We start from the raw sequence: 16,772 nt of genomic DNA on the forward strand, positions 1-16,772 counted from the left end.
GGACTTCATCTCCCAGAATTCCTCAGCCAGCTTGGGAGTGGAAGTCCTCCAGGCTTAAAGTTGTCAGGGTTGGAGATCCCAGTCGTAGGGAGTCCGAAAACTGAGGCAGGGGGTGGAAAGGAGAGGAGAGCAGGCGCTTCATAGGAGCGATGACCGCGGAGGCTGATTCATGAGCTTTCTGAGGCAGGGCAGGTCTCCACCCGTGGCCACTTTAAGACTTGTGGACTTCAAGCTTTGCTGGCTGAGGAATTCTGGGAGTTGAAGTCCACAAGTCTTAAAGTGGCCACGGGTGGAGACCCCTGTTGGGGTGGGGGATGGGGGCAGCGAAGCTGAAAAGTCATTGCAGAGCGAAAAGCAAAAGTACCTTGAGGAGAACGGCCTTTGCTCCAACTCCAGACTGACTTAACCTTTTGCGAAGAGATCGGCTTGCCAGGCAGATAAAGTGCCCGAAGAGTCACTAGGAATCGAGCTGACATATTTAGGATAAACTGCTGAGGTTGCAACTGCACGCTTATTTGTAGTAACGTTTCGAAAGAGAACTGAATAAGTAAACGGAGATTTAAAAGGCTTTTGAAAGTTTGGAGTAAGTGATTAAGGCACCAGGATAGAAACCAAGGAGCTGTGCGGCCCTTTCGGCATGGCAGCCGGCTGGGTGACTTTGTATGCCCAGTCGCTCCAATCGGCTCACCTCACCTCACCGGTGAGATGTAGAGAAAATAGGAGGAAGGCATATTAGAATGTTTGCTGCCTTGAGGTTATTTATTTAAAAAATGGAGGCAGGATATAAATAACCAAAAATAGAGATGTTCACTGATTCACCTTTAAGTTTTAGCTGTACTTAAAATTAGCATACTTATCCCACATATATTGCTGAAGTGGAAATAATGGTGCTTTTAAGATTTTCCTCTAATAAAAGCCATGTTTCTCACAGTACAAGGTAGGCCTTGACTCGCAACCAAATTTCTGTTGCTAAGCTAGGCAGTTATGTGAGCTATGCCCCTTTTTACAACCTTTTTGCGCAATTGTTAAGCAAAACACTGCAGTTGTTCAGTGAATCATCTAGCTGCTAAGCAAATCTGGGTTCCCCATTGACTTTGCTTGCCAGAAGCCAGCTGGAAAGGTTACAAATGGTGATCACATAACCTTGTGGGACAGTGTAACTGTCAATTGCCAAGCGCCTGAATTTTGATTATGTGACCATGGGAATGCTGCAATGGTCATAAATGTGAAAATCAGTCATAAGTCATTTTTTTCATTGCTGTTGTAACTTTAAATAGTGACTTAACAAATGGTTAAGTTAAAGACAACCTGCGCACAAGGCTGTGTAACAGTAACTACTAAACATTATGGTCTGAGCTTCTCTAGGCCGTAACTCCCAAGAGAATTTCTTCCCACAGAGTAAGCAATTTTGATAATAGGTTTCTATGTTCTATCATTCTTCTAAGCCACATAGCATATAGCTACATCGTACTAAAGGTAGTATGTTGGATATATATGATTTTGGATAGCACAAATGTAATTGTGGGGGGCAGTTCCTAAGAACTTTCACAATTATTTTTGAGAAGAACCTGATAATCAGATTATCAGTGATAATCTGTGATGTGAAAAGCCAACTAAACATAAAAAGCCATTAAAAAGCCATTGTCAAATAAGATCAGCATGTGTGATTATCTTTGCCCCAATATGCATCGTTTCATACTTGCTACTATATCCATTTTAATATCCATTCACTTTCTGTGAACATGTTTCATCTATTTTCTTATAATTACTTAAAATTAAAATTACTGCAAATGTTTTTCAGTGTTCATCTCAATGAATTTATCCCTAGTTAAAATACAGTATATTCATCCTAATGCAGATCTTTGAGAGCAAGTTCAGTTTAGTGGTTAAGGCATTGGACTAGATATCTGAAGATCATGAGTTCTAATTCTGCTTTTGGCACAAAAATTACCTAAGTAACCTTGGTCCAGTCACTCTCTCTTAGCCCCAGGAAGAAGAGAAAAACACTTCAAAAATCTTGCCAATAATACTGCAGAGATTAATCCATGTGATCACCATCAGCCACAACTGACTTGAAGGCACAAAACAAAAATTGGACCTTTGACACATCCTGTTTGCCATTAAATATACAATCATTCCTACTCTACCTTCTGTTCTTTAACCAGCTTTCAGTTTATAAAATAATTCCCATGACCTTTAAGTTTGCTTAAGTATCTTTGGTTAGAGACTTTGTCAAAGGTCTTTTTGAAAATGGAATATATATTTATGGCATTATACTGAGATAATGGCATTATATGACACTACATGGTATTAACTTTATCTTTAATAATGATTTCCACAAATATACTCCATCTTTAGTTGTTTTATTACAGTAACAATTACCTTCTAAAACAGCAGTGGATGATTATGGACTACATGAAGCCATTTTTCTGGGAACCCTGAAGCCCTCATGATTGCACTCCTCCCTTTTGAGTAAATTTTATTTTTTTTATTTTTCAAAATAATAGGTCTATTAAGCCTATGTTAGAGAATGGCAAAATGAAGTAATGTGTCTTCTCAGGTGTTTTTATGTTACTTCTGAATTCATTTCACAGATATCATGCTAAAAACAAAGTTTGGAAAATGTGTTTTATTTTTCTCTTTGAAAATTTAGCATTAAATGCATCAAGAGCAGTGGCAGACATAGATATCTCACTGGAGTTAGATTTAGGCAAGGTAAGTGCTTAAAGTATTACAATACCAGTATATTAGAGTTTGTTCAGTCCCCCAAAACAAGACAGTTGGTTCTGTGTAAAAGTGCAAATTAGGTATCTAGTTTTCATGGGGAAAACATATTAGAGATCATCTGATTTATCAAATAATCATCTTATTATTCAGTCCAATTGGCATCTCAAAAGATCAGTAGATTTTCAGTGAGAGGTTCAAAACTACTATTGGGTTATAGTACAACTTCTTTTAACATTAAGAAGATAACCTCCTGGATCAAATGAAAGCCCCTCGTTTAATTAAAGATCCTGTTTTTCTCAGTGACCAACCTATCCCTCTGGAAAATCCTTACATAAACTATGACCACAGTAGCTCTTTCCCATTTTGTTCACCCAGCAAACAGTATTCATAAAGGAATTACATTTCTGATCCTGAAAATTCTGACAACTAAGTGAGATGTCATGGAGAGATTATCCATGAGATGTCATGGAGGGATTGGGAGTGGGGGGCACTGTTTATCGGTGGTTCTCCTCCTATCTCTCTGACCGGTCGCAGACGGTGCTGACAGGGGGGCAGAGGTCATCCTCGAGGCGCCTCACTTGTGGGGTGCCTCAGGGGTTGATTCTCTCGCCTACCCTGTTCAACATCTATATGAAGCCGCTGGGTGAGGTCATCAGTGGTTTCGGGGTGAGTTATCATCTGTACGCTGATGATACTCAGCTGTACTTTTCTACCCCGGACCACCCCAACGAAGCGGTCGAAGTGCTGTCCCGGTGCCTGGAAGCTGTACGGGTCTAGATGGGGAGAAACAGACTCAAGCTCAATCCCTCCCAAGACGGAGTGGCTGTGGATGCCGGCACCCCGGTACAGTCAGCTGCATCCGCGGCTGACTGTTGGGGGCGAGTTAGTGGCCCCAAACGAGGTGGTTCGCAACTTGGGCGTCCTCCTGGATGGACGGCTGTCCTTTGATGAACATCTGGCGGCCGTCTCCAAGAGGGCCTTTTACCAAGTTCGCTTGGTCCGCCAATTGCGTCCCTTTCTTGACCGGGATGCCTTATGCACGGTCACTCACGCTCTGGTTACATCTAGGTTGGATTACTGCAATGCTCTCTACATGGGGCTGCCCTTGAGGTGCACCCGGAGGCTACAGTTAGTCCAGAATGCAGCTGCGCGAGTGGTAACGGGAGCCGCTCGTGGCTCCCACGTAACACCACTACTCCGTAGCCTGCACTGGCTTCCTGTGGTTTTTCGGGTGCGCTTCAAGATTTTGGTTACCACCTTCAAAGCGCTCCATGGCTTAGGACCCGGGTACTTACGAGACCGCCTGCTGTTACCCTATGCCTCCCACCGACCCGTACGCTCTCACAGAGAGGGTCTCCTCAGGGTGCCGTCCGCCAAACAGTGTCGGCTGGCGGCCCCCAGGAGTAGGGCCTTCTCTGTGGGGGCATCGACGCTCTGGAACGAACTTCCCCCTGGCTTACGTCAAGTGCCTGATCTTCGGACCTTCCGTCGTGAGCTAAAAACACACCTATTTATTCAAGCAGGACTGGCATAATAGTGTTAAATTTTAATTCGGGGTTTTATTAATATTTCTAAAAATTTTAAAACTACATTTTTAATTATCAGCCTTTTTGTAATTTGCTATGTTTTAAATGTTTTAATTGTATATATTTCGTGTGTTATCTTTGGCTGTACACCGCCCTGAGTCCTTCAGGAGAAGGGCGGTATAAAAATTTAATAAAATAAATAAATAAATAAATTGTGTAAAGCCATGCAAGTTGGTTGCTGCTACTACATTTTGGGTACAACTAATGCCAGGAAAGCATTTGAGGACATCTTATCAAGCCTGTTGCTTCCATTCCTGGACTCTCTAGACATGTCAATGCCCACATCTTGGAATATGTCACATATAAGTATCTCGTACAAACCAGAGATTCTCCTTTCTTTTGAATATACATGAAGCTGAAGAGGATGGGGAGATGAGACAATGGCAGCTTTCATACTTGCTTTCTCTATAATCTTCTTTCACATTCTCTACAAGACAAATGAGAACCTCCTTCCTTACAGGCATCAGGAAGGGGACAAAATATAGGAATGTGGATGGGTAGCAGAAATAGCAATTGTTGGCCTAATAAAGATATAAAAGGCACTTTAAATTTGGAACTTGACAATCCTGCACTTTTTCCTTAATGAATCTTCCCTGAAGAATGGATGCAGGACCCCAAAATAATATTGGGAGATGCCAACTCTTGTCCATCCTACCTATCGAATCAATATACCAATGCCAATACAATTTTCAAATGCCCATTCAGAAGCAAGTTCTATTTAGTTCATGATATTAATGCTAAATAAATGGGTGTAGAATCCTACCCTTATTTTAATAAACTCATAAATGTACAATATTTCCAATGAAAATGTTAACATTTCCCAGATGAAAGCAGCTTAGAAAGGACATGATCCTATTGTGCAAGGCATTGCATCTTTCTCTATTTTTCATTCTGGTGAATCATTCTTCACCTTTCTCCCTGGAAGAATCTCCTTGTATCATCCCGAGCCTGGTGATGCAGTGGTTAGAATACAGTATTGCAAGCTAAATGCCCACAGCCTCAAGGCTGACTCAGTCTTCCATCCTTTTGAGGTTGGTAAAATGAGGACTCAGATTGTTGGGGGCAATATGCTGACAATATAAACCACTCAGTACTGTAAAGCACTCTGGGGTGGTGTATAAGTCTAAATGCTATTGCTATCTTGTTTTCTCACTCAGACATTTAATAACCAAGTGAGGTAGATCTTACGGAACTGAAAGCTCATATACATGATTAAAATCCACTCCCTTATAGATAAGGTGGACTGTTGCGAACATACCACTGAAAACTCTAGTGGGGCAAAACATCCACTGTCCTTGGCACTTCATTTGAAGGCGCGTCTTATAAGAACTTCCAAGAAGAACAAAAAACCCTGCCTTACTTGCAAGAGGTCCTTTCTATCTACTGAATGAGGTACTTTTCTCAAATGGAAGTGTCAATTCTCTATCTGATTACCTCTTGTAAGTAACTAAAACTGAAGTAGCACTCTAATCTGACAAAAACATAAATCCTCTCCCATTTTTGAGCATTCATTTCTTGCAGTGCCTCTCTCCTGCATCAACTTACTTCTAGTGTAGCTACAATTGTGGCAGACACTCCAATGATACTCTTTCAAGGATATGACTCAAATCCCAAAAGTCAGTTATATTATTGTATCCACCATTACAGCTTTCTTCAACATACGTATTTTGCTGGAAATAATGGGAACCGTAATTAACACTTCTGGAGGACATCAGATTGGAAAAGGCAACAGCAGCTCTTAAAAAGTGACAATGGAATAGGTCTGTTACCTTCCTATTCATGGCTGTGGTTCTCTCAAATGCAACTGGTGGGCGTGAGAGATTGCATAGAAGCAGGGGACAAGGATTTGGTTTATCTGAGAAGAGGCAACATGTCCAGATGTGAGAGATGTGGGAAAATAGGTTTTCAAAGGGATTCAACCCTAACAGCTTTCAGGATTCTGTATCCACCCCAAAACAACATGAAAGATATATTCCTGAAATCCATGTTGCTCTTGCTTACTTGGTTTTGCCAACTACGCTGGGTGTGATAGAATGCAGGACTCCACAGCCTTCTCCAGTAGGATTCTTCTAGATGGATACCAGGTTACCCATTTTGAATGGGAAGATGAAGTTAAACATTTATTGAGACACTGGTAAAGGGGAATTTTGTGAGACGAGAATCTGTGGACTGAATAATCTATAGCCTCCATCCTGCCTTTTCCAACTTTCCAACATAAAAGAAAAAAATGAATGAATTACTGCAATGTAATTCAGCTGGTCATAAATAAAAGAGGAGAGCAATACCAAGCAGAGCCCAAAGAAATCCTGAATGCATGGCTTCAAGGACCTTAATTATGGCAACAATGAAGCTAGTATAGCTAGTGCAAATATCTCAAAATGAGTAGAAATATGTACACACCATATTAGGGGATCTCAGCAAAGTGCTTCGATGGTTACCGCAAAATAGTAGCCCTTGTAATGTATTCCAACATTCTCTGCTCCTTCAGAACAGAAGGAAAGGGAATGGGGATAAAATGGGAGAGGCGTCAGTTCAGCCGTAGAGGTCCAGGTAGAGACAGCAATCTAGCCTTATAAATTAAAAACAGTCAATGTGCAAAATATACAGACAGTTTCCATAGTACAGAGACAAGTAAAGTGGATCTGGGCTAAAATGCAAATACCAGGGGCTCCATCATCCCTATAGGTTCTAAGAGGAACGGAAGAGGGAAGAATCAAAAGGAATTCATCATTGTAAATAGAAATGCTAAATGAAGAGTGGAATCTATTGGCCAAAGTCCTCAAAAATTCATATATTCCCATTTCTAAATATCTGCAGAAGAAATCGGTGGGCTCCAAGGAATAATCACAGATATTCTAGTGCCATCAGTGAATTGTTTCTGAATGTATTTCCTCCAGTATTGGTTAGCAGGGCTATTTATCAAGAGTCAACCCATTTCACCAGCAATTCCTTGAAATCTAGCAACACGTCCAGAGCAATCATTGTCAACTTAGCTCCTTTTCCACTAGATTATGACATGGCTGTTAATATGTCATGGTTCTCATGTTCAGTTGTTGGGGACAAGATGCATATGCAGGAGCAACAGGTGGCTCAGAAATATGTCTGTTTGATGAGACAATCTCTGCAAATTCCAGAATGTGGGCAAGAAAAAAAAAATACCTCCAAGAGGTCACTATATTTCCCCCTAACCAAGGCCTTTGCAGGATAAACTTGGTTGTTAGTGAGCAAGTTGGCTCTTGTTCATGGAAAAGTTTGTACTTTTGACCAAGGTGGCCTGGACCCAATCATTCCAAACACCCTCTTAGCTCTCCATTTCACAGCAATTACAATAGGATATCCCAACTTTGCTGCCCTTCCAACACCTTTCTTGTGAGCTAAGTCCCCTGCACTTTGGCGACACAAGGTCCTCCTTCATCTAGATGTTACTCCCAGAGCCTGCTTCATGTTCTCATACACGACATAGCTGATGCTGACAGCAGGAATAACCTTCATGAAATTGGGGGCGATGCCACGGTAGAGACCCAGGACCCCTTCCCGGGAAAGGATGTTTCTAAAGAGACCCAGCATGGTTAGCTGTGGTGCACCTTCAATTGATGCTGCATGAGACAGTGAAAAAGAGAGGAAAGATTAGTAGGATGCCTGACACAACATACCTAATAAACCAGGTGAAGTTCAGAGAGTCTTGTTTGAATAGGATCAACAGGTCCTACATGGCTCAGACTCAAACCCATGGGACAGAGCCCGAGAGTGTGCAGAGACAGAGAAGGACTGACAGATCTAGGCTTGAAGTATTGCATGCCAGAATTAGAACAGGACCTAAAGATAATCTCATAGAATTGGGACAGAACCTAGTAATTATGTCTAGATTCTCAGAGTCAATCCTCATTGTTTGTTTAATAAATGTTAAAACCTGAAACAACAAACAACCTGCCTTCTATTTATTCTAGCCCCTCATGTTGAAAATTGATTCCTCCTTTTTCCTGGAGGAACAGACAACCATGAACATACATGTCAGATTTGGAGACCTGTTAATTTTAATATGACTGAGGCCCAGGATGAAAATTTTATTTCCCTTTCCTATCCCATTTTCCTTCTCGGTTTCTTTTCCACTAATCTCCCCTATGTCCTCTGATACTAAAATTTCATGCTTAATTATCTTCCCTGTTATGGTTATTCCACCTATAATGGCTGTCAACCCTTCTCCGTTGAGGATGCTCTTTTCTTACCTTGTGCCTGCATCCGGGTTCGCACCAGGGCTAGGGGATAGCTGGCAATTTGGCCACAGGTACTGGAGACGGTGCCACAGGCCAGGAGGACCAAAACTCCTGGGTCAGCAGTATTCTTGCTGTACTTCTGTAACCAGGTGTTCTTCAGTGTCTGGTGAAAAATGTGAGAAAGGAGGTAAGGTGATCTGGGCATCAAAAGCCAAGCACAAATAAATTGAAGAAAAGGGAGGAAAGGTACTGATAGGAACCCCCTTTTACCCGTGAATAAGCACTCTTCTAAGGATGAGTAACTAATCCTCAAAAAGTGTTCTAAAGAAAGAGCATGTCAGCCTGGCCTCTTCCTTGGATAGCTCCCTTATTCTTTGAACCCACACGCAGCCACTGACCTCATAAACAGCCAGGTCGATACCAGCATAGGGGATAATGCCCAACATATTTGGTAGGTAGCCCTTGTAAAAGGCAGGGATTCCTTCCTTCTGTAGGATCTGCCTGGCACAGTCTGCCACACCTGAGTACTGGCCTGTCTTGCCGAGGGCCAATCGTGTCTTCATGACCTAATGGGAAGAAAAATTAATGAATCAGATGTTAAACAAGAAAACAGTCTCTATACCTGCATCTGTTTCTTCCAATTTTACATCTTCCTGCACCTAATTTCAAGTGTCTTCTGCAAGTGACTAGTTCAAAAATGTAGCATACATTTTCTTTTTCCTGGTAGCTTGTAGGATGTCAATTAAAAAAAACAGATTGGCCCAGATCAGCTTGGTTATGATCCATCTCATGCTACTCTTGGTAAATGGGGATCCCTACCTCTGCAAAAAAGGAATGGCTTTTCCAAGATAAACAGTTGTCAATCCAACGGTCTCTACCTAAACTGACAGTGTTTTTCTATTGTTTTATTTTGTCCCCCAGATCATGTACTTAAGAATTCCTAATTAGGAAAAAAAAACATTAAGCAATCTATTCTATCTGAAATTGGTGACATGAATTCTTTACTAGGCTAACATTTGAAATAGATAATGAATTGGATGAATATCAGGTTTAGAAATTAGGGATGCCCTTTCAGATCAATAGGCCCATGATAGGCTGAATTTCTATTCTGAATTCGGAAGTCTTTTGAAATGTGGAATAACCTAGCTCTGTTGGGAGTCATGATCTCCATAAAGGATCCATTTTTCAATCAGGAATACTTTAGGATACTGGATGTCTTTTGCATGCTCAGGCTATGGTGGTGACCAAGAGTATATCTTATCAACTTTAGGTACTAACTTAACTACTTTTGGGGGGTGGCGGGGAGAGAATTGGAATGCAATTCCTAAACTCCTATATCAACTACTGCATTGGCTGCCTCTGATAGTTATTTGGAAAACAATAATTCATCTAACCTTATGGCAGCCAGGTTAACTGCCGAACACATATAAACATTTTATGAGTTTTGTTGATTGAAGATATGTTTAAGCTATATTCAAGATGCCATTTTGATGATAGCTCTGGGTGTTGGAATCAGATGTCTAACACAGTGCAATATCCTTGGTTTTTTTAATACACCGTTTATGTTTTGTGCTTCTTTTACTTAAATGCTAGGTATGATTTTATGTTAGCTTCTTTTACTGTTTCTATTTTATTGGTATTTCTATTTATTTGTGTCATTGGTATTGTAACTGTATTATGCTTTGAAAATCATGTTGACCAAAGGCAGATTAAAAATAATCTAAATATGTACAAATGAGCAAAAACTGGGTTTCGGTCTGCTAATATTACTTCCTAGATAGCATTTAGCTAATATCCAGGATAAATTGGAAATGAAGACTCATGACATATATCTCTGGTATTGGTATTAAGATCACTCTGTGTCCATTTCCTTCCCAAACACATGGAACCAAGTTAGAGAGCAGATGCTTTTTGAACTATTATCAAGTCTGCCTGAATTTTCCCATGAATGAAAGAATGTGCTCTGACATATCCATTCTTGCATGCTCAACTTTCTCCTTACTGACATTAGCTTTATATAAACTACAAGTCCAATTCAAAAATCTTATCTCAAATTGGCATACTGGGCATACATACACCATTCATCTTATATCAAAAAGATATACTAAGACTGTACTAAGAAAGGTGCTAGAAAGGAGTAGCACACATATACCCCACACATTATCATGGCCATACCTGGAATGAACTGCATGGAGATTAAAATTGCTATTTACTCTAGGCAGGAACTTGACTGATTTATGTCATTACCTAAAGAAGCACGTACACTGTTTATGTTTATGTTTATTCAATTTCTATACCGCCCTTCTCCCAAAGGACTCAGGGCGGTTTACAGCCAACTAAGAACAACAAATACAAAAATTAAAAACAGATTTAAAAGAATAAATTTAGATGGGCTGAATATACTAAAAACTATTAAAATCCCCATTAAAACTATTAGGCCAGTCCTGTACAATGGAATAAAAGAGTTTTCAACTCACGCCGGAAGGCCTGGAGGTCAGGGAGTTGACGTAACCCTGGGGGTAGCTCGTTCCAGAGGGCTGGAGCCCTCACAGAGAAGGCCCTCCCCCTGGGGGTCGCCAGTCGACATTGTCTGGCCGACGGCACCCTGAGGAGACCCTCTCTGTGGGAGCGCACTGGTCGATGGGAGCCCACCGATAGCAGGAGGCGGTCCCGTAAGTAACCCGGTCCTAAGCCATGGAGCGCTTTAAAGGTGAGAACCAATACCTTGAATTGCACCCGGAAGGCAACCGGAAGCCAGTGCAGCCTACACAGGATAGGTGTTATATGGGAGCTTCGAGTCGTTCCCTCAATCACCCACGCGGCTGCATTCTGGACCAGCTGGAGCCTCTGGGTACTCTTCAAGGGGAGCCCCATGTAGAGAGTGTTGCAGTAATCCAGGCGGGAAGTGAGGAGGGCGTGAGTGACTGTGCATAGGGAATCCCGGTCCAAGAAGGGACGTAACTGGCGTATCAGGCGTACCTGATAAAAAGCTCCTCTGGCGACAGCTGTCATATGCTCTTCTAACGACAGCTGTGCATCCAGAAGGACGCCTAGATTACGAACCTTCTCCGCGGGGGCCAAAGATTTGCCCCCCACAGTCAGCGATGGCCTCTGCTGGTTATACCGGGATGCTGGCATCCACAGCCACTCGGTCTTGGTGGGATTGAGTCTGAGTCTGTTTTTCCCCATTCAGACCCATATGGCCTCCAGGCACCTGGACATCACTTTGACGGCTTCACTGGGGTGGTTTGGGTTAAAATGTACAGCTGCGTATCGTCAGCGTACAGATGACACCTCACCCCAAAACCACGGATGATCTCACCCAGCGGCTTCATATAGATGTTGAACAAGAGGGGCGAGAGAACCGACCCCTGCGGCACCCCACATGAGAGGCGCTTCGCGGCCGATCTCTGCCCCCCTGCCAACACTATCTGCGATCGGTCGGAGAGGAAGGAGGAGAACCACCGAAAAACGGTGCCCCCCACTTCTAACCCCTCCAGCCGTCGCAGCAGGATACCATGGTCGATGGTATCGAAAGCCGCTGAGAGATCTAACAGGACCCAGGGCAGAGGAACAAGCCCTGTCCCGGGTCCTCCAGAGATCATCAACCAGCGCGACCAACGCCGTCTCCGTGCTGTACCCAGGCCGGAAACTGGACTGGCACGGACTGTTAATACTATATAATAAAGTAAGCAGACCGAATGCTCATTCATCCTAACTAATAAATCTTGGAAAAGTCATTTGATAAAGTGTGGACACTTTGGATGCTCACATCCAAAACAGCATTATTAGTACCATATCAAAACTACAGTTCTCATATTCTTTATTCAAATGAATGTACTTAGTGGCATCTGCTGAATAGTGTTCACATTTACCTATTTTTTCCTATTGTTATCATCACCATGGACCATATTTCCAATGATTTCATTCATTTTTAAAATCTAAACATTGTTCTATGCTCATATTTGTGCACCTCTTCTGATTGAATGGTCAGTTCATAATAAATGATAAGGATTCTGGAGATGTTTTTATAAACTGAAACTTGCAAACGCCTCCATTATCACTGAAAAGAAGCACTTCCTCATAAGCTGATAGAAAAAGACTAAGAAAATTAAGAAAGACATTTTAAGAGATCTAAGAATATTATTGGGGAATAAAGGTACTAAATTGGAAATAATTGCAGAAATTCATATAACATTTTAATTTCAGTAAAATATATTAAAGAAATGTATAACGGTCAGGGTTAATTGAATTGAGTCCCCCATTTTTCTAGAAGCAGCTGATCAGAGGAAAGATTAGTTTTTATGAGACACTTCTAAATCCAATGCATGTAATGCAAGAAATTTGGCACAGGAAAGAGGAGATCTGGGCATTTTGTGTAGCAAGCAATGTCAAAAAAAGCTGTACTTTTCCACACCGGGCCACCCCAACGAAGCTATCGAAGTGCTGTCCCGGTGTTTGGAAGCCGTACGGGTCTGGATGGGGAGAAACAGGCTCAAGCTCAATCCCTCCAAGACAGAGTGGCTGTGGATGCTGGCATCCACAGCCACTCGGTCTTGGTGGGATTGAGTCTGAGTCTGTTTTTCCCCATTCAGACCCGTACGGCCTCCAGGCACCGGGACATCACTTTGACGGCTTCACTGGGGTGGTTTGGGGTGGAAATGTACAGCTGCGTATCGTCAGCGTACAGATGACACCTCACCCCAAAACCACGGATGATCTCACCCAGCGGCTTCATATAGATGTTGAACAAGAGGGGCGAGAGAACTGACCCCTGCGGCACCCCACATAAGAGGCGCCTCGCAGCCGATCTCTGCCCCCCTGCCAACACTATCTGCGATCGGTCGGAGAGGAAGGAGGAGAACCACCGAAAAACGGTGCCCCCCACTTCTAACCCCTCCAGCCGTCGCAGCAGGATACCATGGTCGATGGTATCGAAAGCCGCTGAGAGATCTAACAGGACCAGGGCAGAGGAACAAGCCCTGTCCCGGGTCCTCCAGAGATCATCAACCAGCGCGACCAGCGCCGTCTCCGTGCTGTACCCAGGCCGGAAACTGGACTGGCACGGACTGTTACTACTATATAATAAAGTAAGCAGACCAAATGCTCATTCATCCTAACTAATAAATCTTGGAAAAGTCATTTGATAAAGTGTGGACACTTTGGATGGTCACATCCAAAACAGCATTATTAGTACCATATCAAAACTACAGTTCTCATATTCTTTATTCAAATGAATGTACTTAGTGGCATCTGCTGAATAGTGTTCACATTTACCTATTTTTTCCTATTGTTATCATCACCATGGACCATATTTCCAATGATTTCATTCATTTTTAAAATCTAAACATTGTTCTATGCTCATATTTGTGCACCTCTTCTGATTGAATGGTCAGTTCATAATAAATGATAAGGATTCTGGAGATGTTTTTATAAACTGAAACTTGCAAACGCCTCCATTATCACTGAAAAGAAGCACTTCCTCATAAGCTGATAGAAAAAGACTAAGAAAATTAAGAAAGACATTTTAAGAGACATCTAAGAATATTATTGGGGAATAAAGGTACTAAATTGGAAATAATTGCAGAAATTCATATAACATTTTAATTTCAGTAAAATATATTAAAGAAATGTATAACGGTCAGGGTTAATTGAATTGAGTCCCCCATTTTTCTAGAAGCAGCTGATCAGAGGAAAGATTAGTTTTTATGAGACACTTCTAAATCCAATGCATGTAATGCAAGAAATTTGGCACAGGAAAGAGGAGATCTGGGCATTTTGTGTAGCAAGCAATGTCAAAAAAAGCTGTACTTTTCCACACCGGGCCACCCCAACGAAGCTATCGAAGTGCTGTCCCGGTGTTTGGAAGCCGTACGGGTCTGGATGGGGAGAAACAGGCTCAAGCTCAATCCCTCCAAGACAGAGTGGCTGTGGATGCCGGCATCCCGGTACAGTCAGCTGAGTCCACGGCTGACTGTTGGGGGCGAGTCATTGGGCCCGATGGAGAGGGTGCGCAACTTAGGCGTCCTCCTGGATGAACGGCTGTCTTTTGAAGATCATTTGGCGGCCGTCTCCAGGAGAGCTTTCCACCAGGTTCGCCTGGTGCGCCAGTTGCGCCCCTTTCTAGACCGGGATGCCTTATGCACGGTCACTCACGCCTCGTGACGTCTCGTCTGGATTACTGCAATGCTCTCTACATGGGGCTCCCTTGAGGGGCATCCGGAGGCTTCAGTTAGTCAGAATGCGGCTGCGCGGGTGATAGAGGAGCCCTCGTGGCTCCCGTGTGACACCTATCCTGCGCAGACTGCACTGGCTACCTGTGGCCTTCGGGTGCGCTTCAAGGTTTTGGTGACAATCTTTAAAGCGCTCCATGGCATAGGGCCGGGCTATTTACGGGACCGCCTACTGCTACTGAATACCTCTCACCGACCCGTGCGCTCTCACAGAGAGGGACTCCTCAGGGTGCCGTCAGCTAGGCAGTGCCGTCTGGGCACCCCCAGGGGAAGGGCCTTCTCTGTGTGGGCTCCCACCCTCTGGAACGAACTTCCCCAGGACTCCGTCAACTTCCGGACCTCCGAACCTTCGTCATGAGCTTAAAACACACTTATTCATTTGCGCAGGACTGGATTAGTTTTTAAATTTATATTGGTTTTAAATGGGTTTTTATTATTTATATTGCTTTTTAATTCGGCTTTGTAGAATAAGTTTTTTAAATGTGGTTTTAGTGTGTATTTATATGTCTTTTACTTGCCTGTGAACCGCCCTGAGTCCCTCGGGAGATAGGGCGGTATATAAATGTGATTAATAAATAAATAAATAAATAAATGCAGATACAAGGGAAAATTACTCTGGGCCTCTTTAATCAGCTGAAGCCTAAACCTGAGCCTAAACCTAATGGTTGGCTTGGACACATTTCTGGAATTGTTTGAGGACTATACATTTTGATTAAAAGGTCACTTGTTGGTAGAGGGCATGGCCATCAGACAGTATAGTACCAAAAAGGGGCAATTTTACCTCCATGGGGTAGATTATGGTCTGTGCTGTGGCCCCAGCCAGTGAGCCAGCAACAAATCTCTCCTGTACCCTCAAAGTTTCCTGTTGGCCACGAATTGCTCGCTTTATCTGCAAATAAAAGCAATGGATTTAGTCAAGAGATAGACTGGAAACTCCTCCACTTTCATCTCAATTAACTGAGTAAGGGCAGCATGCATAAGAAATTACTACATTTTATATCAGGGGAATGGTATATTGCTGCACTGGGATATCAGTTTCTGTAGGGATTTCAGTAATAAGCAATGAAATCTTCACTGTAATTTGGCTAGATCAGTTGCTTCATTTTGCTGAATTTTAGGTTGAAGGAGAACAATGTTAGAATGTATAGAATTTTTGTTATTGATTAGTCTGCTTCTCAATTTTTCCCCCCAGGAATTCAAGACATCACCCACAAGACTTCCTTCTATTTTATTCTTAGAAGTGACTGAACTTAACAATTTGTTCCAAAGCATCCAATGAGTACCCATAGCAGAAAGCAGAGTTGAACCTGAGGACACCTATTCCTAGTCAATCATCTACTATTCTTTTTGCAACAGATTACCAAGGGAGAATACCAGACAGAAAGCAAGGTATTTAGCTCTCAATAAACTTCTAGTCCAGCTGTAACAGCAAGTTTATAATCTAGGGGTTCTTCTGGATTCATGGTTCCTTTAAGAAGAGCAGATAGAAGCCTGGTTAAGAAAGACTTTGCTCACATTTGGCTGATGCTTTTCAAAAATAGGGGACACTAGCAACTATCATCCTTTGCCTTGTTGTCAAGTATGGACAAGGACAATTTGTATTATGGAGCTGCCACAGTTGCAAGTTATGGCTCGTATGAAATATGACATCCCAACTTAGAAGGAATGTCATCCACTATTACCTTTACTTTGAGAGCTGCAGCGGTTGCGGCTTGCTTGTGGGTATTAAGTGTGCAGAGCTGCAGACACCTTTCAAATCCATACCTGCTCATAAGCCATGAACTTGATGGCTGATTCAGGTGCAATCTTGAGAACGTTGACGCCATTGCCCCGCCAGAGCGAGCTTATGCCTCCCTCGTAAATCATGCCTTTTAGTCCACCAAGCACATTCATGCTGTTGTTCTTTGATGCATGGACCTGCAGGTAAGATGCAGACCTGCTGTTAGTTTCTGCCTCCTCTATGAGGAGCTCTTGTTGATGGCATAAACAAGAATAACCATGTAGTGCATGGG

General features: G+C 42.6%; 1 protein-coding gene across 2 annotated transcripts in view; it reads right to left on the reverse strand.

Annotated features, from left to right (window-relative positions):
* Window positions 1-2,614: 2,614 nt before the first annotated feature.
* Window positions 2,615-16,772, reverse strand: part of LOC131190959 (mitochondrial adenyl nucleotide antiporter SLC25A23-like) — a 49,967-nt gene continuing 35,809 nt past the window's right edge. For both annotated transcript variants that reach the window (XM_058168531.1, XM_058168532.1), the window contains 5 exons: window positions 16,525-16,677; window positions 15,542-15,649; window positions 8,926-9,093; window positions 8,540-8,690; window positions 2,615-7,909 (listed from right to left, as the gene is read on the reverse strand). In XM_058168531.1, the coding sequence (XP_058024514.1) occupies window positions 7,725-7,909; window positions 8,540-8,690; window positions 8,926-9,093; window positions 15,542-15,649; window positions 16,525-16,677 (765 nt within the window). In that variant the 3' untranslated portion in view covers window positions 2,615-7,724. The remainder of the gene's footprint in view (window positions 7,910-8,539; window positions 8,691-8,925; window positions 9,094-15,541; window positions 15,650-16,524; window positions 16,678-16,772) is intronic.

This window comes from Ahaetulla prasina, chromosome 2, assembly GCF_028640845.1.
Source record: "Ahaetulla prasina isolate Xishuangbanna chromosome 2, ASM2864084v1, whole genome shotgun sequence".
Lineage (NCBI taxonomy): Eukaryota > Metazoa > Chordata > Lepidosauria > Squamata > Colubridae > Ahaetulla > Ahaetulla prasina.